Source organism: Phocoena phocoena, chromosome 20 (assembly GCF_963924675.1).
Source record: "Phocoena phocoena chromosome 20, mPhoPho1.1, whole genome shotgun sequence".
Lineage (NCBI taxonomy): Eukaryota > Metazoa > Chordata > Mammalia > Artiodactyla > Phocoenidae > Phocoena > Phocoena phocoena.
The window spans coordinates 4,596,988-4,623,231 of NC_089238.1; the positions used below are offsets into that span (position 1 = coordinate 4,596,988).

A 26,244-nucleotide genomic window follows, 5' to 3' on the forward strand; every position below is an offset into this window, starting at 1 on the left:
GCCCCTGGAGGGCAGCGCTGGCCGCCCCGCTCCCGGACAGGCCGCGTCCTCTCCCCGGTCCCGGGATTCTGGAGAGCCCGCCCCTCTCCTGAGACCCCCTTCCTCCACGCCAGTCTTTTTTCGTGTCTTCCTCAGGCCGGTCCTTCTGCTTCCCCGGCCTCCGCTTCTTAGCCCTTCCCCTCACCCCGCATAGGGGGAGGTGACCTGGGCCAGCCGTGTGACGCTCAGTGTTCTTCGGTCTCAAAGTCCACCCCGGTGGAAAATGTGCACTTCCGCTGGGCGGGCATCTTAATTCAGTCGACATCACGGTAAATATGTGGGCGAGGGGGATCAGGAGAAGCAGAGAGCGGTTGACAGAGAAATAGGAAAACTAAGGTGAAAATAAGAATGAGTGAGAACAGATGGCAACGTAGAGGATGGGTGAGGGCCTGTTTCAATGAGTACTTGGTAAGGATGTCAGTGATCTTTTAACAGTTGAAAGTGAGTTCCGTCAGTCAATCTAGTATTGCGCTTTCTTCCCTTTTATGTGATCTGTGAGCTACTAAGTAGATGTGCCTCTCAAGTACCTCTTGTCTGTTCTCTGCAAGTGATGAAGAATGGGCTGGATTGACCCGGAACCTTCTTCCAACAAAGCCCCTCTATTCATGATGAAGACGTTTGCCCAGAGCTTATGTGTAAGCTGACCCCTTTCAGCGTTTTCCCAGGAGGACCACCTTCTTGATCTCCATACTGAATGCCCAGTGCCCTTCAGTTTGCAGCTTGTGTGTGTTCCTCTCGCGATCCTGTGCCCATAGGTCTCTGTGCCTTTCAGCCCTGTTTGCTCAGGCATGCATGAAGGAGAGGAGGAAAAATGGAGAAAGTGGAGAGGAGCCTGTAGGTGTCTGCCGGAGGGATACGGAAGTAAGTGTGGGCCTCTCCATGAGCCCAATGAATGGTGTGTGAACCTGTCCCAAGCAGAGTTGTGGGATCATGGAGTGTGTGGAACTGTCGGCAAGGGATGCTGCATTTCTGGCTGGAGCATCTGCAAGTGGGTTTATGGGTGGTTGTGGGCTGCATGGAATGGTTTGGGGTGCCCTAGTGTCTTAGCTCACGTTTCCTGGGACACAGATGCGGAGACTGAGATTTGCACACATGGGTTTAATCGAGTAACTCATGATCACACCTGTGGAGGAATGAAGGCAGTGGATTTGGCAGAGAGAAATGTATTCCTGTGATGTTGTTAGAATCAAGGCCTGAGCTGAGCCCACAGGGAGAGCTCTGTATGCAGGAGGATGGGGTGTTGGTCCTAACGGGTGCCTAGAGGGTGTCCCACAGAATCCACGCCACTCAGTGACGTCTGGGGGATCTTTTGGGAAGGCAAGAATCATCATGCATCCCATATAGTAATTACAGGGAAAACCTTCAGAGATCATTTTCTGGGTTACCTTTTGTGTTTTGAGATATTTTGAGTTGCAGGTGAAGAAAGTTCCAGTAGCATTTTGGAAGATACGAAAGAGAATTTGGAGTGTTTTCTTCAAAGATGTTGGGGTCTTGTTGGGACATGTGCATCACTGGAGACACCTCTCTTAGTAGCAGTTTTTGGAGATGACAGTGTTTGTGCTGAGGTCACTGAATGAAAATATGGTGTCTTCAGTCTAGTGGGTCCTCGAGGGTTTTCATGTGTACTGTTCCATCTAAATGCATGAGTTATGAGGGTTTGGAATGTTTTGTGGGGTTTCATAGTAGGATAAGGGATCATTATGGGGTGTCTTGGGCCGCATGAGACTTCGTAAGTCTGTATGACTCCAGAAGGGAAACATTGGGTCTTAAGCTGCAGATGGCAGAAAAGTTTCATACGGAGGACCTGTGGGGGATGTGTCTATGGGCACAACTTGAGAGGGGCCATAATGCCCTATGACTCGGGGAAGGATTGTTCCAGGAATCGGGGGCAGTCAACACCAAGGTGAATTGAAGTACAAAGGCTCATTGTTGAGAAAATGCAGCTTCTACTTTCTTCCTAATAGGCCAGTGGTGGGTTCTCTACTGTCCTCTGCACATCTGTCCCAAAATAACACACACACACACACACACACACACACACACACACACACCAGTCACAAGGCAGCTGGGGAGCAGATGAGCAAGATGTTTTAAACTAAATGCGGAACCAATGAGAAGGGCTGCTATGGTCTGAGAAGGGAATTTGGAGACAGGAAGGGGAGCCTCATTTGGGGAGTTACAGCGCTGGTATTTGCGGGAAAACTCAGGAGTGGGATGAAGGAAAAGCTCTGTTCATACTCACCAGTGGATCTGGGGCTCAGCAGTTAGTAGAGTGTAGAATGGGGTGAGCTGATGAGGTCAGATGACAGAAAGGAACTTGTGTTCCTACCCAACACACACTCGCCCTTCATACACGTTTCTCTGTTGTGTTCGCTAGAATGGCAGTGCTGGTGGTTTCCCAGGTAGATGACTTGAGGAAGAAACGTGTTTTCTCTCTTTGTGCCTTGCCTCCCTCAAGTCTTCCAGCTTCCCCTCTACTGTTCGGTTCAGACACCCACTTCCTGCTGTGCTTCTGCTGTTGCTTTGCACAATCCCAACCAACCCAATCAAGTCAGGATTTCAGGCTGTGACCCTCCCACCCCCCAGCCCCACCGCAGCATATGGGATCTTACTTCCCTGACCAGGGATCGAACCTGCGCCCCCTGCGTTGGAAGCACAGAGTCTTAACCACTGGGCCGCCAGGGAAGTCCCAGGTTGTGATTTTTTTTTAAGCCAATGTCATTGCAGAGTGAGAAATCCTAGACACCGAGACCTTTTCTCCATCGAGGGGTCTAGGCAGCCGGGAGGCCTCTCCTTTTTCTGCTGATTTTAGGCTCTTTTATTTCTGAAATGGGTCTTGCTCAGCCTGAGGCAGCTACCCCTTGGTTGAGCTCACTGCGGTCCCGGTTGAACTTACACTTGCCCTTTGCACTTGTTGAGGGTAAGGGGCATTGTCTGGATGGAGGACCCTTGGCTAGACCCATTTCTGCTGTTCCTGGTCAGCTCCTTCCTCACTCTTTCCGGGGCAAAGGACACCTGCACACATCCGTCCCCCAAAGTGACGACCATGCCGGAGGGTGTACGAGTTTCACTCTGTGCTCTTCTCATTAATTTGCTGACTACATACGGAGTAGGTACTATAGCCCAGGCTTGTTTTGTCTGTATCAGGGGTAAAATGATAAGCCAGTGGGATACACTCCCTCACCTTATCCAGGTTGTTTTTCCATAATGGAGACAAGCACACCCTGTCACTTACTTACAGCCGTGCAGGTCAGATGCCCCAAAGCAAAGGACGTGTGCACTCATTCTCCTGTGACCCTCTACTTCCTTGCCCTCCCTGGCATCCCCATCACATCCAGCTGTGCCTCCTCTGTGCTGTCCCCGTGTGGCTCATCACAGCTGGAGAAAAGCACACCCCCAGATTGACTGGTCTCACTTCAGATTCCTGGCTCTGTTCCCTCACATTCCCTGTGTGTCTGCTCCATGCCCTTCCTTTACAGGCCCTCATAAGTCCAATTCATCCTCTCCCATCTTTTCTCTCAAAGACTCTGTTTCTTCTTCATTGAGCCCCTGGAGCGAAGGGAAGAGATCTCCTCTAACTGGCTCACCCGTCTGCCTCAGGGCCTGTTTTGTCTCCTCAGTATCAACTGTGAAGAGTCTGTCCCTGCTCCTGGCTGCGGCTGACCCCGCGATTGTGCCCTTGTTGCCAACTTCACTCTGTGTCAGGACGGCATGGCATCCTTCCTCCACTGCATCATGTATTTGACTTTTAGGGGGTTATTTTCATCAGCATACACAAATGGTGGTGTTGCCTATCTTACACACAAGGACCAACACACACACACACACCAAAACCTTTTTATGCACTCTACCATCTTTATTTTTTTAAAGATGTTCTATTGGAAGTAGCACTCTTTCTTTTTCTTTTTAATTAATTAATTTATTTATTTTGGCTGCGTTGGGTCTTCGTTGCTGCACGCAGGCTTTCTTTAGTTGCAGCAAGCGGGGGTTACTCTTTGTTGCGGTGCTCGGGCTTCTCATTGCAGTGGCTTCTCTTGTTGCAGAGCACGGGCTCTAGGCATGTGTGTTTCACTAGTTGCAGCACGTGGGCTCAATAGTTGTGGCTCGAGGGCTCTAGAGCGCAGGCTCAGTAGTTGTGGCGCACAGGCTTAGTTGCTCTGCGGCATGTGGGATCCTCCTGGACCAGGGCTGGAACCCGTGTCCCCTGCATTGGCAGGCGGATTCTCAACCACTGCGCCACCAGGGAAGCTCACTCTACCATCTTTAAAACAAAGCATTCTTGGGCTTCCCTGGTGGCGCAGTGGTTGAGAGTCCACCTGCCGATGCAGGGGACACGGGTTCATGCCCCGGTCTGGGAAGATCCCACGTGCCGCGGAGCGGCTGGGCCCGTGAGCCATGGCCGCTGAGCCTGCGCGTCCGGAGCCTGTGCTCCGCAACGGGAGAGGCCACAACAGTGAGGGGCCCGTGTACCGCAAAAAAAAACCCCAAAAAAACAAAACATTCTTAATTAACTACATTTTCCCCACTACTAAGTACCTTTTCTCAATGCTCCATTTCAGAGCACAATATACTACAAACTTGTTTATATTCTTTGTCTTCAATTCTTGCCTCTAGTTCCCCTGTGAACCCCACCCAATCAAGCTTTCACATCCACCATCTACTGATACTTTCTTTTCCAGAGTCACCAATGACCTCATATCTCAATCGAATAATTTATTTCCTCTTCTCATCTTGCTTGTTGTATCGGCAGCGTGTTGCTCACTGGATCACTCCTTCTTCCTTGAAAGACTGATTTAACCTTTAAAAGTCCGTTTGCTTCAATTTTCTTCTCACTTCCCTGTTCCCTTCTCGCTGTCCTCTGATGAATTTTTCTGAACACCCTGGTTTCTGAACGTGGCAGCCTCCAAAAGTTTTAGTCGTTGAACCTCTTGTCTACATCTGCTGCCTTTCCTCATCATCTCTTCTCAAGAGTTTTCCACACCACTTGCCCGTCTCCCAGTTTGCCCTCTCAAGCCCACATCTCTCCCTTAAGGTCTGGAATCCTGTGTCCAGCTGTCTCCTCGACATCTCTGCTGGGACATCTAACAGGCATCTCCGCCTTAATTTGTCCGAAACTGACTCCTTGAGATCCCTGACTGTGTTCCCCCTGCCGTCTAACACATCTTGCTTGAGGGCGACACCACGTTTCCTGGGGCTCTGATGAACATTTTGGTATGTATATAAAATATATAAAACACTATGTTATGTGTAATTGTTCTAAAATGTAAGATACAAAAATATTAGATGTTTACTTAAAACGAGTGATGGAATATGTGGTTGCTACAATTCTTTTTTTCTTATGGAAGAAAAATGCTTAGAGACCAAGGCCCTGTGTCATCAGCTTCTCCTGGTGCCTCTCTGACCTCCCCTCCTGCCCATCTCCTCACCCTGCTGCAGGCACCCAAGGCTCCTTCCTTTTCCTGGGGTCAAGGTTCCTGCTGTCCCAGGGCCCTCACAGGGGCTGTCCCTCAGATCCAGGTGGCAAACACGCCTCCTCTCCCAGGTCTGTGGTCTGATGTCAGCGTCTGAGTGGAGCCTTCTCTGACCACCCCCCTCCCATTTAACATGCCAGCCACACCCTCACCCGCACCTCTGGTCCCTAACGCCTGCTCTGCACGTTTCCTTCTGCTTCTTCCCCTTCCACTGGCTGACTCCTGGTGAGAACCAGGCCTCAGGGGAGAGCAGACCCACAGGGAGGTGTCACACCTTTCAGAATGGCTGTTAGCCAGTAGGTAAGAGATAACAAGTATTGGCAAGGGTGGGGGTAAAAGGGAGCCCTCCTACACTGTTGGTGGGAATGTAAATGGTACAGCAGTTGTGGAACTCAGTGTGGAGTTTCTTCAAAACTTGAAAATAGGTCAGGCAGACCGCCTGGCAATCCCGTTCTGGCTGTTGATGCAAAGGAGACAAAATCAGTATTTGGAAGGAGATACCTGCACTCCTGTGAGCATCCCTGCATTAGTCATAGCAGCTAAGATGTAGAAACAACATGAAGGTCTGGTGACAGACAAATGCATAACAAAAATGTGTTATATACATACCATGAACTATTATTATTCAGCCGTAAAAATGAAGGGTCCTGCCACTTACGACACCGTGGATGAACATGGAGAACATTCTGCTGAGTAAACTAAGCCAGACCTAGAAAGACATACCGTCTGATCTCGCTAATGTGTGGAAACTGAAAAAGTTAAACTCATAGAACCAGAGAGTAGAATGGTGGTTACCAAGGTCTGGGAGTTGGTGAAAATGGGGAGATTTTGGTCAAAGGGGTAAACTTTCAGTTGTAAAATGAGTAAGTTCTGGGGAGCTAGTGTGTAGCATGCTGACTGTAGTTAATTGTAGTGTATTTCTATATGCTTGAATTTTGCAGAGAGAATAAATGTTAAGTGTTCTCACCACACAGACACAAAATGGTAATTGTGGGTTGATGGAAGTGTAATTACTTGATTGTGATAATTATTTCACAGTGTATACATCTGTCAAATAATCACATCGTACACCCTATATTTACACCATTTTAATTCATCAGTTACACCTCAGTAAAGCTGGGAAAGAATAAGAAAGTGGGGGCTGTGCTGGGCTTGCCTCCTGTGAGTGGTGCTCAACCCAGGCTTCCCATTAGATCGATGAGGCTTTATGCATAAACATGTTTTGTACCCTCTGACCAGGGATTCCTCTTCATGTAGTCAGTGTGAGACCAAAGCTCGATAATATTTATGTTGCCCCAGGATGTTCCAATCTGGATCCGTCAGTGAGCATCAGGACTCTGGGTCCCCCCGTTCCTGAAGGCTGAGATCTGGGCTGAGGGTGAGGGCTCTGCTCTGCCTGGGGATGGATCAGGGCTGGTCAGTGACCTGCAGGGGATCGTCGGGTCCAGCTGAGGTGCCCGCTGCTGCTGGGTACGTGAGGGCCTCACCAGGAGGGGAGCGAGATCTGATGGAAAGTGTGGGGAAACTCACCTGTTGTTCTCTGTGTGGGAGTTACTGTCCTGAGTCCCTCCTAGGACAGTGGGCAGCAGAGGACCGTCTGTTCCACATGCTGAGGGCTTCCCTGTGTGTGTGGTTGTGACTCGGGAAGGGGGTGTGTTGATTCTATGCATTAAACAGCATCTTTCCAACTTTCAAGGTCAACCTCTAAAGACTCATGTTGTCTGAGGAAGAAGCCGGGAAGAGGAGGGAGAGGAAAGAAAAGGAGTCAGGAATGGCTGTGAGTCAGGTAAAGTCGTATTGTCAGTTGATTATTTTGTCTGTCCTTCCAAAATGCCCTTCTTCGGACTTGCCAATCTTCTCTGATGCTTCAGTTTGCTCAATAAAAGTTTTTTTTGTTTTTTTTTTTAGTATTCTTTTTGTCATGATTTTTAATTATCCAAGAATTTTTCAACTCTACTATTTTGATAATTTCTTTCCTTAATCTGTTAAATTAATGTACACCACTAAGAACCCTTCCAATTTTGAATCAATATTTTATTACTGGAATAAACAAATAAACTTGGTTTGGCTTTTTTTAATAGCTACATATCTAAATTTAAATGGATAAAATTATATTTGTATTTTTGAGTATATGTGTTTTTTTTTTTTTGAGTATATGTGTTTGATAGACATTAAAGCATTATATATTTCTTCATGTTTGTATCTGTGTTTTACTAACCTACTATAGAATAATGTTGACAAACTAAATTAAGTACACTTAGTACATTTTCATTGTCCCAGAGATGTTGAAATACATTGATCAAAATAATTTTAAAAATCATCCAAAATATGGATGCTCTCATTTTAGTGAATGGTGTGTCTACATGTGTGTGCATTAGTGCATGGATGTGAAAGTCCATGGCTTTTATAAAATATCATTTTATAAATAAGTTTTATATTTTTTTAGCAGTTGAAATTACATGTTAATCCTCTTTTACACGATCCCATTAATAATTTAAATAGTAGCAAAAATGGTAACATTATGTGTAGACACGTATGTATTTACATATGACTTTTTATGCATTTGCACGTTGTTCACCTTGTACGTTTCAGGGTTTTTCAGGGAGCCCTCTGTCAGGGTACTTTTCATGCTAAACTTAACTTTGATTGTTTGTTTGGTTTGATTAGGGGCCGACCACCTGAGTTCAGGTGCTCGCTGTGTCATTTCTTAGCTATTTGATCTGAGGCGAGTTTCTTAGAGTGTCTGTGACACAGTTTTCTCCTCTGTAAAGTGGGAACAGGTCTTTCTCTAATGAGCTATTATGTCGGTAACAAGTTAGTATATGTAAAGTCTCAAGCGTAATGCTTAGCACATAGGACGTGTTCACATGCGTTTCATCATTGTTCTTTGTTATCCTCATCGCAATTTTAAGATCCTGATCTCTCGGTAAAGCCACTGTGGAGTCGCCTCTGAAGACACCACTCATGTCCTAGCTCGTCTGCATACTGAATACCCTCAATGTGTAGAACGTAATATCTGACACTCCTGTGTAGACAACCCATGTTGCGTTTTTACTTGTATATTTCATGTATCATCCACAAAAACCAGTAATCCACACTGACTCGGAGGATATCGTAATCTTTTGTGGAAGCAAAGAAACTAAAATTTCAGGCATATAACTTGCTCAAAATGCCTTTACTCAAATCTGTCAGAACGCTCTCTTCAACCCAGTTGATCCTCTCTCTTCTCCTTTTATGTGACGGTAAGAACTCTCCTCATGGCCCCTTGGTGAGATGTATCTTTTGTTTCAGGGACAGTTGACCTTTGAGGATGTGGCCATCACATTCTCTCAGGAAGAGTGGGAATGCCTGGACCCGGCTCAGAGAGCCTTGTACCGGGACGTGATGTTGGAGACCTACAGGAACCTACTCTCCCTGGGTGAGGATAACTTCCCTCTAGAAGTTGGGATCTGCCCTTGCGTATATTTGCATTTTCCCTTGTGTGCCTCTTGGGAGGCCCTGTTTTGCTTGACTGACCTGAAAGCCCTGTTGACTCAGACATGAAAAGCTTTATGATTCGACATCAGGAGTTTAAAATTGCTTTTCTTCAGGAATCTGCCCATTTCATGATATACTAGTTGTTCCAGAGCTTCAGTATTTACAAAGCCCAATGGCAAACTCTTAATATATAAAATTTCTTGTTTTCTACCCCTGTGCTTTTGATTCAGTAGTTCTAGGAAGAGAGCTAGGTGTCTGCATATTATACTGTTCCCTGTGTATTCAGAAGGAGGTGGTGGATGAATTTGTGAAATGTTTCTCCAGACCCACGTGTAATGTCCTCACTCCTCAGCTGAACAAGGAACTGGGATTCTGGAAACGCCACAGGACACCATGTTCCTTTCTTTTTATGAGTATGAATTTCTTTCTGTTGTGAATATTATCTCCATTTTGGAGCAAGGGAAAGAGCTCTGGGCTCTGCAGAGTGAAGTGAAAAATAGCAAAAAATCAAATGAATGGGAACGTATCAAAGGTGCCAGCACAGGTCGGAGCCCAGAAGAGCAGAGAGGAAACCTCACCATTAATAGTGTTTGGGAAACTTTCCTTAAGTGGGAGAGTTCTATGGAAAAACAGAAGTTTATTTCTTGTGAACTCTCAGAGGAAAATTTTCTCCTCCCTAACTTACCACTCTGTCCTTCAACATGTAAAATGTGTCTTTTCACCCTTCAGGGGTGCTGCAGCTCCAAAACAGACAAAGGCAGAGCTTTTATCATGATCTACACCCCGTCATCTGGCTCCTGTGAACTCTTTGGCTCCTTGAGGAGCGTGGGACGGGATGTTTGAAAGGGGTCTCTTTTCTCCTTGGTCCCTCGTTCTGTTCTTGATTCCATCAGATGCTTAGTTCTTAGTCCATATTGATCAGAGCTGACATCTCCACAGTCCTAACCCCTGGACCTTTCCCAGTTCCATCTCCATTTGCTGTACTTAGGAGACCTAATCAGGAGATGAGAAAACACTGGCTGCTCTTTGATTCCATCTGTCACCCTAGAACCTGCATGGGGCTGTCTCAAGCCCTGCCTGCCTGTTCAAATCCCTCCACCCTTCCTCCTGTTCTTTTTTTTTAATTAATTAATTTATTTTGTCTGTGTTGCGTCTTCATTTCTGTGCGAGGGCTTTCTCTAGTTGCGGGGAGCGGGGGCCACTCTTCATCGCGGTGCGCTGGCCTCTCACCATCGCAGCCTCTCTTGCTGCGGAGCACAGGCTCCAGACGCACAGGCTCAGTAGCTGTGGCTCACGGGCCCAGTTGTTCCGCAGCATGTGGGATCTTCCCAGACCAGGGCTCGAACCCGTGTCCCCAGCATTGGCGGGCAGATTCTCAACCACTGCGCCACCAGGGAAGCCCCTGTTCTATCTTTGTCACACAGCTTGGGGGTGTGTAACGGGAGGTGGGTTGGATCATCTGTGATTGTCTTAGGAATACTGTAAAGACAGTGGACAGAGAGATCTTTTTAATCCCCAGCCCTACCTGAGGAGCACGTGCCAGTCTGTCAGGCTCTTAGCTTGGCATCTGTGGATAGAGCACATGGTCCCTTCTCAAGAGCCTACAAGATCTGCCCCCACATCTTGTATCTTCCTGCCTCTTGCACTGCTCTATCTAGTTGGGTAATACAGACTCTTCCAGATTTCATGTTCTCTTAAGTTTGCATGAATTTGCCCCTGAAACTTGCTTCTGAAATACACAGTCCTAGGGTCTGAAATTTTTTCCTGTTTTTTTGCCGTGATCATCCACCTTTAAGTAACGGACGATTTTTGGTGGATTCTCCTATGGAGTGGGTTTCCCTTGGTAACAAAATTCTTGATGGAGAATACTGTCACTCATATCTTGCGACGTTATCCTGCTACATAAGAAGCACCACTTGAAGCTACTCAGTAGAGTGGTCAGCATGTCCCAGGATACTGAGGTGGAAAGTATCAGGAGAGCCTGACTGATAAGTGTTTTCAGTAATCGTTCCAGTTCGGAGGAGTGTCATGAAAGCGTCTCTCAAGGACACTGTGACAGTGGTGTTCACATATGCGAATGACCATCCCCTTTGTGCCACAATAAATAACACACGAATTTCTGCTGGGAACATTTGTTATGAAGATCATATCCTCATATCTCTGAGGCTGTTGACTAAACTATTGTCCATACCACATTTTTTATCCTCTGTGTGTGCCATTGTTCAGTCTACCTCAACACATTATTTTGAAGCAACTTAGTGAGGGAACTTACGAAGCTGAATGATACCTTCAGTGGAGTACCGTGATTTGTTGTGTTTAAGCCGCTGCTACTCTTTGTGTTCTTTGTTTCATATTTGCGGTGTGTGGGAGGGGATTAGGGAGTGGATATTGTTTTCTATATATTACAGTATTTCCTCCTTTAGAGTTGGGGGTATGGCTCCGCAGCTGTTTCCCTAAATCCTACACTTAGTCCAGAATATTTTGAAAACATAGTCTCATTAATTCCTTCTACTTCTTTTCACCTGAGTACCAAATATTAAATTAAATTTATTACAATTTTTAAGTTGAGATTTTTAATATCTTGAGAATATATGTATTCTTTATTGTCACTCTCTTAATCCCAGGAATACCATTTGATTGCCTTGCCATAATTTGTTATATAAAATTCATTGCTTTTTCTATTGTATGTTTTCAATTTTCTGTATATAATTTGTTGAATTTTATATAAATTTCACTGAGTTTTTATTTTGGGGCATGACTGTGATATTCTAATAATAATGCTCCCTGTCTAGGTTCATTAATGTCCGTGTTGATATAGTGAATTAATACTTATATATGCCGTTGTGTTTTATAGAAAATTTAGCCCATTTCTTGCACTTTATGAACTTCTTCTCCACTTGTTTCTGACACCTGTATTTCCTGCAAAACTTCTAACGTTCTGGAAACTCCATTCCTTTTTTTTTGTTTGTTTATTTTATATTGGAGTATAATTGATTTACAATGTTGTGTTAGTTTCTGGTGTACAGCAAAGTGATTCATTCATACATACATGTAATAGTTTGCATCTGCTAACCCCAAACTCCCAGTCCCTCTTCTGGAAATTGCATTCTTGAGTGAACACTAGAAGACCGTCTTGTTCCCCATCTTCCTTTCCATTAGCTTCATATAAAGTGCACCTGGTCCCCGTTGTCCCTCCTACTGGTGCTGTGCTCTTGTCCTCCAGCTTATCTGCTGTGTGTGTTGGTCACCACCTCTGTGCACATGGGTCTCCTCCATCAGTCTCCACGCCACGGCCAGAAAATGTTTCTGCACGGAACTGCTGTTACTACAGCGCCCATTAATGCAAGTCCTCCCCCATGAGGGCCATTCAGCTGTTGTCTCCATAAGGTTACTTCTGTTCTCCTGATGATATTTATGAAGTCTAATTGATTAATTTTAGACACATTGCATATTATTGATGGATTCGAAATAATTATGTATCTACTAATACATAGTATTAAGAGTAGAAGCACCCCCGACCTCATGTTCTTTTTTTTATTGTGTCAAATAACTTTCATAATGTTTTACATCATTTGAGCTTAGAAGAGTTAACATATACCACGTTTTTCTTGTTGTTTGACTATAGATTCAGTTGATGACCATGAGTATTTAAACTCACTTGATTTCTCCCCATTATCCCCCCTCAGCAGCCCCTAGCAAACACCATTCTGCTTTCTGTTTCCGTGAAGTTGACTGTGTTTGATAACCTCACATAAGTGGACTCGTATCGTATTTTTTGTGACCGGCTTATTTCGTAACATCCTCAGGGTTCATCCATGTTGTAGCACATGCCGGGATCTGAGTCTTTTGTTGTTTTGCCTGAATAATCACCTTTTTGTGCATTCATCTGTCAGTGGACACTTGGGTTGCTTCCACCTCTTGGCTATTGTGAATAATGCCTCTGTGAACACGGGTATGCAAATATCTCTTCCAGATCCTGCTTTCAGTTTCTTTGTTACATATACAGGGAAGTGAAATTGCTAGATCATAGGTCTCCTAGTCGGTTTTGGCTCCTCTAACAAAGTTCCATAGACTGGGTGGCTTGTTAACAACAGAAATTTATTTCTCACCATTCTGGAGGCTGGAAGTCTGAGATTTGGGTGCCAACATGGTTCAGTTCTGAGGAGGACCCTCTTCCCCATGTCTGGCACAGAGCTCCCCAAACTCTTGGAATTTCCTGAGTGATAACAGCAATGGGAGCATCTTTTGGTATATTAGGTGTCTTGTCCTCAGTTTCTGAAATTACTTCAGAGCCATGAAGGTAGAATGGGTGTCTTGTTATTCATAACAAACCCCCTTAAGTCACAGCTGCGTTTATGGTAATAAGGTGACTTTTGGAAATTCCCTCAAGATGGGGGGCTATCACCAGGGGAACCAGCCATGTGATTAGAAGGTTGGAACTTTCAGTCTCACCCCTGATTGGAGGGGTTGGGGAGAGGGGCTAGAAATTGAGTTTGCCTGCCAATAGCCACTGATTTAATCAGTCATGCCTGCGTAATGAAGCCTCCATGAAAACCCAGAAGGAGAGGGTTCTGAGAGCTTTCAGATTGGTGAGCACGTGGAGATTTGGGGAGAATGGTGGTCTGGGGGAAGGCGTGGAAACCCTGAACCCTTTCCCCATACCTTGCCCTATGAATCTCTTCCAGCTGGCTGTTCTTGAGTTATATCCTCTATAATAAACTGATGATCTAATAAGTAACATGTTTCTCTGAGTTCTATGAAACATTCTTAACAAATAAATCGTTGGAGCCTCTGATCTGTAGGCTGCTGGTCAGAAGCCCTGGTGACATCCTGGACTTGAGATTGGCATCTAAAGTGTGAGGTGGAGGGGGCAGTTTTGTAACACCAAGCCCTTAACCTGTCGGATATGACTATCTCCAGGTAGATAGTGTCACAACTGAGTTCAACTGTAGGACACCCAGCTGATGCCTGAACATTGCTTGTTGGCGTGGGGATCCACCCCTACCGCCATGATGGAATTGCTGATCAGACCCTTTTAGAATTCTTTCTATATTCCCACTATTAACCTATTATCAGATACATGATTTGCAAATATTCTTCCCATACCGTAGATTGTCTTTTCACTCTACTGAGTGTGCTTTAATGCACAATACCTTGTAAATTTTGATGCAGTCCAGTTTATCCATTTTTACTTCTGTTGCCTGTGCTTTTGATGTCATGTCTGATAGATCATTGCTGAATTCAGTGTCATGAAAGTTTCCTCCTGTTTTCTGCTATGAGTCTTATACTTTTGGAGCTCATGTTTAGACGTATGTGGTGTAAGCCAGTGGTCCAGCTACATTCTTCTGCATGTGGATATTCAGTTTTCTCAACATCTTTTGTGGTATACACTATCATTCCCCCACTGACTGGTCTTGACGCCCTTGTGGAACATCACTTGACCGTATACACATTGTTTCTTTCTGACATTTATTTCTCTATTCTGTTCCACTGGTCTCTCTGTCCTTATGCCAGTACCACACTGTTTTGATGAGTGTACCTTTGTGTTAAGTATTTTTTAAAATAAATTTATTTATTTTATTTTTATCTATTTTTGGTTGTGTTGGGCCTTTGTTGCTGTGTGCGGGCTTTCTCTAGTTGCAGTGAGCAAGGGCTACTCTTCGTTGCAGTGTGCGGGCTTCTCATTGCGGTGGCTTCTCCCGTTGCAGAGCACGGGCTCTAGGGCGCATGGGCTTCAGTAGTTGTGGCGCATGGGCTTTGTTGCTTCTCAGCACGTGGGATCTTCTCGGACCAGGGCTTGAACTCGTGTCCCCTGCATCAGCAGGCAGATTCTTAACCACTGCACCACCAGGGAAGCCCTGTGTTAAGTATTGAAATAAGGAAGTGGGAGATCGCCAACTTTATTCTCTTCAAGCTTGTTTTTGCTGTTCTTTGTCTCTTGAGATTTTATATGCATCTTAGGATGAAATTATCTATTTCTATAAGAAACACTTGGGATTTTGCTCGGTATTTGCATTGAAGAAGTTGATTGTTTTGGGTAATATTGACATCTTGACGATGTTGTATTCCAGTCCATGAACTTGGAATGTTTTTGCATTTATTTGTATCTTTCCTAATATTTTTCAGCAATGTTTTTAGTTTACAGTGTACAAATCTTCTTTGCTAAGGTTATGTGTGTTTTATTCTTTGATGTTATTGTCAGTGGAATTGTTTTCTCAGTTTTCTTTCAGATTGTTCATCGTTAATATATAAAAACACACTTGAGGGCTTCCCTGGTGGCGCAGTGGTTGAGAGTCCACCTGCCAATGCAGGGGACGTGGGTTCGTGCCCCGGTCCGGGAGGATTCCACATGCCGTGGAGCAGCTGGGCCTGTGAGCCATGGCCGCTGAGCCTGCGCGTCTGGAGCCTGTGCTCCGCAACGGGAGAGGCCACAGCAGTGAGAGGCCCGCGTACCGCAAAAAAAAAAAAAAAAAAAAAAAAACAACACTTGATTTTTGCATGTTGGTAATATATCTTGCAACTTTTCTGAATTCATTCATTAGTTCTAGCAGGATTTTTGCAGAATCTTCAGGTCTTTCTCCACATTTGATCATATCGGCTGGAAACAGATAATTTTCTTTCCTTTTTCTATCTGGATACCTTTTATTTCTTTTTCGTCCCATTCCGGCTAGGACTTCTAGTAATTTTTTTTCAGTAATATGTTTTATACAGATAGTGAGAGCATGTATTGTTGTCTTGTTCCTGATCTTCCAGGAAAAGCTTTCAGTCTTTCAACATGGAGTATGATGTTTTGGCCATTTAATACATGTCCTTTCCTGTGTTGAGGTAGCTGTTTTGTATTCCACTTTATTGAGTGTTTTTTATCATGTTAACTTTTTTCAAATAGTTTTCCTGCATCAATTGAGATGATTGTGTAGCTTTTTTTTCCCTTTTACTCTTTTTTTTTTTTTGCGGTACGCGGGCCTCTCACTGCTGTGGCCTCTCCCGTTGCGGAGCACAGGCTCTGGACGCACAGGCTCAGCGGCCATGGCTCAGCAGCCATGGCTCACGGGCCCAGCCGCTCTGCTGCATGTGGGATCCTTCCAGACCGGGGCACGAACCCGTGTCCCCTGCATCGGCAGGCGGACTCCAACCACTGCGCCACCAGGGAAGCCCTCCTTTTACTCTATTAATGTGCATGTTTACATGGAAACGTTTTTATATGTTGAACCACCCTTGCATTCCAAAAATATATCCCCCTTGGTCGTGGTGTATAATTCTTTTAATGCGGTGTTGCAGTTGGTTTACTATCGTTTTATTTGTGATTTTTGCATCAGTATTCATCAGAGGTATTGGTATGTGGTTTTCTAGCAGTGTCTTTGTCTGTTTTACTATTAGAGTAATTCTGGCCTCATAGAACGAGATTGGAAGTATTTCCTCCACTTCATGTTTTTTTGCAAGTGTTTGAGGAAGATTGGCATTCATTGTTTTTAAACGTTGGGTAGAACTCTGCAGTGAAGCTATCTGGCTTTCCTTTGTTGGATGCTTTTTGGTTAGTGATTCAATCTCCTTGCTGGTATAGGTCTGTTCAGTTTTTGTATTTCTGAATTGTTGCGTCTTCAGAGGTTGTGTTGCTAAAAATTTAGCCATTTCTCCTTGGTTTACCACTCTTTATTTACACATAGAATTGCTTATACTATTCTCTTATAATCCTTTCGATTTCTGTAGCATCAGTTGTAATCAGTTATAATGTTCCCCCTTTCATTTCTGATATTAGCTATGAGTCTTCTGATTTTTTCTTAATCTTTCTGAGTGTAAATTTTGTCTCTCAAAGAACCAACTTTTAGTTTTGTGATTGTGGTTTTTATATTTTCTAGTTCCTTTATCTCTAATCTTACTCATTTCTTTCCTTCTGGAGCTTTGGCTCTGTTTTGGTCTTTTGAGATCTTTTTCTTTCCCATCTTTTCTTCCTTTCTCTCTCTCTGCTTTTTTTTTTTTTGAAATTCTTATTCATATGATAAACCAGGATCTCTTTTTTTTTTTCTTCTATATGAAAATGTTTTTTAATAATTGGGGTCACATCATATATGTCATTTTTTTAAACATCTTTATTGGGGTATAATTGCTTTACAATGGTGTGTTAGTTTCTGCTTTATAACAAAGTGAATCAGTTATACATATGTTCCCATATGTCTTCCCTCTTGCGTCTCCCTCCCTCCCACTCTCCCTATCCCACCCCTCCAGGCTGTCACAAAGCACCGAGCTAATATCCCTGTGCCATGCGGCTGCTTCCCACTAGCTATCTACCTTACTACGTTTGTTAGTGTGTATATGTCCATGACTCTCTCTCGCCCTGTCAAAGCTCACCCAGGATCTCTTTTGTGCACTCCTTTGTATTTTCTTTTTCCCCAGGTCTGTTGACATATAATCAAACATAACATGGTGTAAATTTAAAGTGTACGGAGTGATGATTTGATATACATATAATATATTGCTAAATAATTATCACAGCTTAGGTAACACATACATCAATTCACATAATTACAATTTTGTGTGTGTGTGGTGAGAACGTTTAACATCTACTGTCTTATCAAATTCAAGTATATAATTACAGTATTGTTAACAACAGTCACCATGCTGTGTATTAGATCCCCTGAACTTACTCGCCTTATAACTGAAACTGCCAATCCGCAGCCCCTGCAACCACTATTCTACTCTTTTTCTAATCGTTTAGCTTTTGTTTTTGTTTTAAAATTCCACTACGTGTGATATAATTGAGGTCATACTGTATTTGTGTTTCTCTCCTGACTTACTTGACTTGGAATAATGCCCTGAAGGTCTGTCCATGCTGGTACAGGTAGCAGGATTTACTACTTAATTTTTTTATTGCTGAATAATATTCCATTGTATGTGTAACATTTTAAAATTTATTTACATACTGTTGGACACTTAGGTTATTTCCATGTCTTGGCTATTGTAAATCATGCTGCAACAGCATGGGGGGCAGATATCTGAGGTAGTGATTTCACTTCCTTTCAGTATGTATCCAGAAGTGGGATTGCTATATCCTATGGGAGTGAAACCATGCACCTCAGTTTGGGACTTGAACCCACGTGCCAGGACTCGAACCCGGCCAAAACCCACAGTCTTCCAACTGAGATCACACACCTGGTTTCAGGACTTAATGAAGCTCAGGTTCTTGATGTCTCATGGCAGAAAGAATTCAGTGAGAGACAAAGTGATTGGTAAGAAGTGGATTTATTTAGAGAGAAACACACTCCTCAGACAGAGTGTGGGCTGTCTCAGAAGATGAGAAAAGCGCCAGGGTATAGGGTTGTCAGTTTTTATAGGAGGGTAATTTTATAGGAGCGGGTAATTTCATAGTCTAATGAGTGGGAGGAGTATTCCAGCTATTTTAGGAAGAGGCGGGGATTTCCAGGAATTGGGCCACTGCCCACTTTTTGATCCTTATGGTCGGTGTTGGAACTGTCATGGCGCCTGTGGGTGTGTCATTTAGCTTGCTGATGTGAGCGTATACTGAGGCTCAAGGTCTAGTGGAAAAAGTTGACTTGTCAGTCATCTTGGATCCATTTGGTTCTAATCAGTTTATGTCATGTCCTCAGGCTTTGTCATTCTTTCAAAGGTTGTGCCCTGCCTCCTTCCCTCCTGTTTCATTCTTTTTTTGTTTGTTTGTTTTTTAATATTTTGAGGAACGCTCCATTGGTGGCTGCACCAATTTACATTCCCACCAGCATTGCACTGGGTTCCCTTTTCAACACATCCTCACCTCCCCTTATTATCTCTTGACATTTTTTTTTTTTTTTTTTTTTTGCGGTACGCGGGCCTCTCACTGCTGTGGCCTCTCCCGTTGCGGAGCACAGGCTCCGGACACGCAGGCCTATCGGCCATGGCTCACAGGCCCAGCCGCTCCACGGCATGCGGAATCCTCCCGGACCGGGGCACGAACCCGTGTCCCCTGCATCGGCAGGCGGACTCTCAACCACTGCGCCACCAGGGAAGCCCTTGACATTTTGATGATAGCCATTCTACCAGTGTGAGATGATAGCTCACTGTGGTTTTTATTTGCATTTCCTCCTGAGGAAGGAGCTGGAATTTGGGGAGCTTCCTCCCAGTTGTGGTTGTGGTTTTCTGTAGTTTTTATTCTCTATTTCATTTATCTCTGATCTACTTCTGCTAGCTTTGGTCTTTTTTGTTCATATATATATATATATATATATATATATATATATATATATTCCACCTATAAGTGAGATCATTCAGTATTAGTTTTTATGTGTGACTTATTTTACTGAGCATATACTGTCAACATCCATCCATGTTGGTACAAATAGCAGAATTTCCTTCTTTTCTGTGGCTAAATAATATTGCATTGTGTATGCCTACTAGATTTTTTTAATCCATTCATCTCTTGGACACTTAGGTTGTTTCTATGTGTTGGCTGTAGTGAATACTGCTGTGATGAATATGGGAATGCAGGTATCTTTTTAAGACAGTGATCTTATTTTGTTCGATATATACCCAGCAGTGGAATTGCTGCATTATATGATAGCGGGGTGTTATTTTTTTAATATTTTGAGGAAATTATATACCGTTTTCCATAGTGGCTGCAACAGTGTACATTCTTCCCAGCAGCGATCCCTTTTTTCCACATTCTGCTCAACACTTGTTATCTCTTGTCTTTTTTGATGGTAACCCATCTGAGGGGTGTGAGGTGATATCTCACTGTGGTTTTGATTTGCATTTCCTCCTGAGGGCAGATCTGGGTTTTGGGAGGCTTTCTCCTGTTCATTCTCACAGCAATGTGCTGGGGAGTGAGTGAGTCAAAGACTAGCAAATCGTCATGATCTTTCTGATACTTTTTGGTTCAGTGTTTTGGGGGTAGTCATTTGTTTGAGTGCTGCAGCTTTATTACTGGTTTCCAGAGTTTTCCCAAAGGATTTTTTTTCCCCTTTGGTTGTATATTGTTATTAACTGGGTGTCTCCATGGGGTAATCATTGCCTTGAGTTTATTGGTCTTACCATCTTGCTGACATCACTCCTCATGCCTTTTATATGGCGGAGATTGTGTTAAGAGATCCAGGATATGAGTTCAAGTAATTAGAGACCCCAGGAAAAGGGACACTATTATTTTTAATACCAAACAGTCTTAGATTTCTTTTTTAAAAGATTTTATGTAAATAGTGTTTTATTTAATAAAATTCTTTTTTTAAAAAAAAACTAACATTATCACATCTTAAAATGCTCAGACCTTAGCAAACACCTCCTGCTATCTTGGTTTCTCCAGACAAACTCTCTGCCCACCCAGCCAGGAGATCATCATTTTAAAATCAAGGTCCCCCTATTTTGCTGTACCATTGATAACATTTTATTGTACCTGCATGTGTGTGTACAGAGTAAACACATCCATCTCCTCTTGATGGCCATTTCCTTATTCTTCTCCCATACTTGCACATATCCTGGAATATCATTGTGTGTTGAATACATGCCTGGAAACGGAACGCATGAGATGCTCATTTTAACAGATTTCACAGCATGTATTGATATAGGTGTAAACCTGCTCTTCCATTTTTGCCCCATAGTCTGTATATAATTACATTAGTTAAAACTGGGACAGCATTGTGCTCCTTGCCAGTTCTTCTTTTCCTCCGAGCTCAGTATTTTAGTCACCCTTGTATGGTTGTAGACCCACAGACATGCAGACACAAGCTGTGCACCCACGTGTTTTTTACTCCCTGCCCTCCACTCTTGCCCTTCCTCAGACCTGACCTTTCTCACCAGGTATCTTGACTTGGATGGAATACACTGTTATTTCCTAGAGTTATTAAGTCTGTACTCTGGAACTCCCCGATTTCCACAACACTCCTTTACCCACCCACCCACCCTACCGCTGCACTACTCACACTGTAAAAAATGACCCCTATTTATCCACTGAACAACTTTCTCCAGACAGGACCTGAATCAGAATGTACAGGGCTGAGGACTCAAAAGCAAATTCCAGGAGGAGTGGCCGAGTCTCACTGTTACAGTGACACAGCTGAGTTCCTATATCTCCCTTGAAGTATTTCTTTCTAAGCTCCTGGTATTCGTTGTAATATTCTGTAATCTGTACTGCCTGAGTGGCCAGTCATGCTTAAGAACACGTCTGATTCTGTAGGTACAGGTTCAAATCTTGCTTCTGTCACTTTCTGTGTAAATTTGTGTTAGGTACATAAACCCTGTGAATCTGCTGTCCTTATTTTAAAAATAGTGGTGATTTACCTCAAGCCTTAAAACAAATTAGTGGTTTTTTTGTTTTTGGTTTTTTTTATTAGGTTGTGTGGGGTCTTAGTTGCAGCAGGCGGGCTCCTTAGTTGCAGCTCGCCAGCTCCTTAGTTGTGGCATGTGAACTCCTAGTTGCGGCATGCATGTGGGATCTAGTTCCCTGACCAGCGGTTGAACCCGGGCCCCCTGCACTGGGATCGTGAAGTCTTATCCACTGCGCCACCAGGGAAGTCCCCAAATTAGTGTTTTTAGATGGCTTAGAATATTGTATGTTTTACAGTAAAGACTCAAAAAGTTACTTTTCTGTAATAGGATATGTCTACTTGCTGTCATATTTATTATGAGATATCCCTTTGTCTGCAATACACCTTGTATGTTTTTATTTTGCAGTATATTCTCAACAATGTTGTCTCTGGCCTTAATTAGTAAATTTTCAAAGCACATTACTCTGTATCACATATAGTTTGGTGCCAGTGAACAGGATAATTAAAGGGCACTGCATAGAGAGGGAATTCCTCAATTAATTGATATAACTGCAGTCATGAAATCATAACTGTGACTTCTGACTTCTTTCTCCAGCTCTTCTTTATAATGTTATGTATTTTCCTGACATGATATTGCATGAGTCAGTGATTTCAACATAACTCCCAGTTCTCATACTGTGTGCTCCTTCTAGAATAGAAGTCCTTTCTTTATTCTAAAGGGGGAATGTTAAGAGTTCCACAGAGTAGGGCTTCCCTGGTGGCGCAGCGGTTGGGAGTCCGCCTGCCGATGCAGGGGACGCGGGTTCATGCCCCGCTCCGGGACATCCCACATGCCGCGGAGCAGCTGGGCCCATGAGCCATGGCCGCTGGGCCTGCGCATCCGGAGCCTGTGCTCCGCAACGGGAGAGGCCACAACAGTGAGGGGCCCGAGTACCGCAAAAAAAGAGTTCCACAGAGTAAAATTTTCTATAATATGGTGACTTATTATTTATGCTGGCTTTATCATGATTTACTAGAATATTTACCAATTTATATTGTGATTTATAGATGATGTTTTTTCAGCATGTATTATGCAATATATCTGACACGCACCACTTATTAATGCTGTAAAATGCCTATTCTCAATGGGGACATGTGGATTTATAATGTGTATTAAGATAAATATTTTGTTTTCTTATAAATTGTTTTATTGGTTTATTTTCTCAATGCTGCAATGGTTTTGTGATTCTAAACGGCGAGTTATTTAGATTATTCATTAGATAAGCTTGTTTTGGATTATTTACCATTACAGTACATTGTCCTTTAGTACTTATTTATGTACAATAATTATGCATAAAATATATATTATGGGTTTTTCTCCTCAGTTATGAGACAGCAGTATGTTTACTGCCAACAGGCATGTGATCTTTGTGGTCATGGTGGAAAATACCCTTTCTTTGAGAGCTAAGTTTGCACAATGTGAGTGTTTTTGTCATAGGGTGTTTGACTAGGCTACCCTAAAATTAATTTGAATTACATGTGATTATTCTTTCATTAATAAAGGATCCTGTTTCTTTAGTGTGTCAAAAATTTTGAAGATCATGGTTGGGAAGTTTTATAACTCTGTTCAGGATAAGTATTACCTTTGGCGTCATATCACGTTTTCAACATGAAACATTTATTTACGATCTGTAATTAATAGGATACCTATGTTTCTTTATATCTTGTAGCTGTCTCTCACATACATGTGATCAAGAAATTAAAACCAAAAGCGAACAGTGACACAGGAGAAGTATTCCAGACAGTGATGTTGGGAAGACATGAAAGCCATGAAATCAGAGATTTTTACTTCAGGGAGATCCAGGAAAACATGCATGTGTTTGAGTGTCAGTGGAGAGATGATGAAAGAAATTACAAAGGAATGCCTATAACCCATAGTGAAAATCTCACTGACAGAAAAAATCAACATGGTGGAAGGGATACTGGAAACAAACTTATTGAAAATAAGCTTACATTAAGCTTTCGGGATGAACTGCATATATTTAAAAGTGAAGAGAAATTTGATCAATTTAATCAGGCTGACAAGAGTATCAACAGTAGTGCCTCATTTTTACCACTTCAGACAATTTCTCCTATTGTCCAAACCAACATTTCTAATACATATAAGAGTGACTTTATGCATCCTTCAGTACTGACACAAGACCAGAAAGCATACAAGGAAAGACCTTACAAATGTAATGAGTGTGGCAAAACCTTTCCTTATGGCTCAAACCTCAGTAGACATCAGTTAATCCACACAGGAGAGAAACCATATAATTGTGATGTATGTGGTAAGGTGTTTAGTCGAAATTCGCACCTTGCGTGTCATCAGAGAATTCATACTGGAGAGAGACCTTACAAATGTAAAGAGTGTGGCAAAGCCTTTAATCAGCGCTCAAACCTCACTCGACATCAGGTCATCCATACGAGAGAGAAGGCATATGAATGTGATGTGTGTGGCAAGGTCTTCAGTCGAAAATCAATCCTTGGAAGTCATCAGACGGTGCATTTTGGAGAGAAATCTTACACATGTAATGAGTGTGGCAAAGCCTTTAGGAAGCATTCAAGCCTTACTCAGCATAAGAGGATCCATACTGGAGAGAAGCCTTACCTATGTGTTGAGTGTGGAAAGGCCTTTAGGAAGCATTCAAATCTTACGCAACATAAGATAATCCATACTGGAGAGAAACCTTACAGATGTAATGAGTGTGGCAAAGCCTTCAGTGTGCACTCAGCCCTAAGGAACCATCGGATAATCCACACAGGAGAGAAACCGTACAAATGTGATGTGTGTGGCAAGGTCTTTAGTCGAAATTCAGTCCTTGCAAGTCATCAGAGGCTGCACACTGGGGAGAAACCTTACAAGTGTCAAGAGTGTGGGAGGTCATTTATTCAACGTTCACTCCTTTGGATTCATGAGAAAATTCATACTGGCGAGAAACCTTACAAATGTAATGAGTGCGGCAAAGCCTTTCCCGTGCGGTCAATCCTTACCCAGCACATGAGAATCCATACTGGAGAGAAACCTTATATATGTGTTGAGTGTGGCAAAGCCTTTACAAAACATTCAAATCTTACTCAGCATAAGACAATCCATACTGGAGAGAAACCGTACAAATGTGGTGAGTGTGGCAGAGCTTTTACCCAAATTTCAAGTCTTAGTAGGCATCAGAGAAGGCATACCGGAAAGAAAACAAATAAATGTAGCGTGTGTGTCAAGGCTTTGATGCAGCATTCACAGCTTTGGGGTCATGAGAGAACTCACACTGGAGAACTCAGATGCAGTTTATGTGGCAAGGCTTTTACCCAGCACTCAAGCCTTGCAGCACATCAGAGGATTCATAGAGGAGAAAGACCTTATAAATGTAATGAATGCGATAAGGCTTTTGTCCAGAATTCACAGCTTTGGCGTCACAAGAGAACTCATATTGGAGAGAAATCTCATAAATGTAATGAGTGTGGCAAAGCCTTTACAGATAGTTCACATCTTAATCGACATAAGATAATACATACTGGTGAGAAACCTTACAAATGTCATGAGTGTGGCAGAGCTTTTACCCAATTTACAAACCTTGCTAGGCATCAGAAAATACATACGGAAAAGAAACATTATAAAGCTGATACATGTGGCAGTGCTTTTATTAAAAGCTGAAGCTTTGGGGATCATTGGAGAATTCATAGTAGAAAGAATATAAGGATTGAGATAAAACTTATGCAGGTGGTCAAGCCTTAAAATCAGAGACTCCATCAAGGAGAGAAATGTAAAACCTTAAGTATGTGGCAAAGCTTGCAACCAGGCTTGTGGAACATAACAGAATTCTTACTAGAGAGAAACCTTCCAAATGTAATGACAGTGACCAGCTTTGTCAGAAATGTGTACCTTTGTGGTCATGAATGAATTCACATAAGATAAAAACTGTACAAGTGTGTCAAGGCCTTTAAGCAGTGACCTCAGGATACACCACAAAGAATTCATACCGGAAAGAAACATTACAGATGTAACAAAGGTGATAAAGTGTTCAACCAGTGCTGTCAATCGACTTACACATAAGAAAATTTATACTGGGGGAACTAAACCTGCCAATGGAGAAAGGACATCTGTGGGAAAGTTTAATTATCTTCAGTTTGTGAAATTTTTTTATTCAGTTATTTGAGGTTTCTTGAAAAGGCTGCATTATTGTTGATGACCGGCAACCTGAAGTTAGAAACCTGTTGATGTCATAGTTTCATTACATGCTTTTCATTTGTCACCATGATGGTCTCAGGAAAGGGATCAGTAAGATGAAAGGACCTACTTCTTGGGAATTCCCTGGCGGTCCAGTGGTTAGGACTCCGCACTCTCACTGCCAAGGACCCAGGTTCAGTCCCTGGTCAGGGAACTAAGATCCCACAAGCTGCACTGCATGGCCCAAAAAAAAAAAAAAAAAAGGACCTACTTCTTTAGGTGGGGTTTATTCATATCCGTGTAACCTAGAAAAACTAGGACACAATTTTTTTTTTTTTTTTTTTTTTTTTTTTTTTTTATGCGGGCCTCTCACTGCTGTGGCCTTTCCCGTTGCGGAGCACAGGCTCCGGACGCGCAGGCTCAGCGGCCATGGCTCACGGGCCCAGCCGCTCCGCGGCACGTGGAATCCTCCCGGACCGGGGCACGAACCCGCGCCCCCTGCATCGGCAGGCGGACTCCCAACCACTGCGCCACCAGGGAAGCCCTAGGACACAATTTTAAGGTACAATATGATATAAATTTGAGAGCCTGGGGAGTGACAGAATAGATGAACCCTAATAATACATTATTTGGCTGTTTGGGTTGAATGGCATCTATAACAATCTCTTTCCATGTTAGACTCAAACAACTTACAGTTTTGAAAATGTATATTCATAATTTGCATTTAGCTCTTCATTCCATGGTGTATCCTAGATTATTTCGGTGCCTATAATAAAAATACAGTGAAATTTCAGATTCTCACACCCTAATACCTGCCTCCCAACATTCA

At 43.2% G+C, this 26,244-nt stretch overlaps 1 protein-coding gene across 1 annotated transcript; it reads left to right on the forward strand.

Moving 5' to 3' along the window:
- The first annotated feature begins 7,224 nt into the window (after window positions 1-7,224).
- On the forward strand, window positions 7,225-24,902 carry LOC136141451 (zinc finger protein 665-like). The gene is made up of 5 exons (XM_065899630.1): window positions 7,225-7,296; window positions 8,802-8,928; window positions 9,834-9,858; window positions 23,189-24,460; window positions 24,536-24,902. The coding sequence occupies exons 1-5, from the start codon at window positions 7,225-7,227 to the stop codon at window positions 24,900-24,902; spliced, it is 1,863 nt and encodes a 620-aa protein (XP_065755702.1).
- The last annotated feature ends 1,342 nt before the right edge of the window (window positions 24,903-26,244 follow it).

Excerpts from the sequence above, each read along its gene's own strand:
- LOC136141451 (XM_065899630.1), top strand. The coding sequence starts at position 7,225 with ATGTTGTCTGAGGAAGAAGCCGGGAAGAGGAGGGAGAGGAAAGAAAAG. Across the intron at positions 7,297-8,801 it reads CAGGAATGGCTGTGAGTCAG|GGACAGTTGACCTTTGAGGA; the intron begins GTAAAGTCGTAT and ends CTTTTGTTTCAG. Across the intron at positions 24,461-24,535 it reads AAAACAAATAAATGTAGCGT|TTTATGTGGCAAGGCTTTTA; the intron begins GTGTGTCAAGGC and ends ACTCAGATGCAG.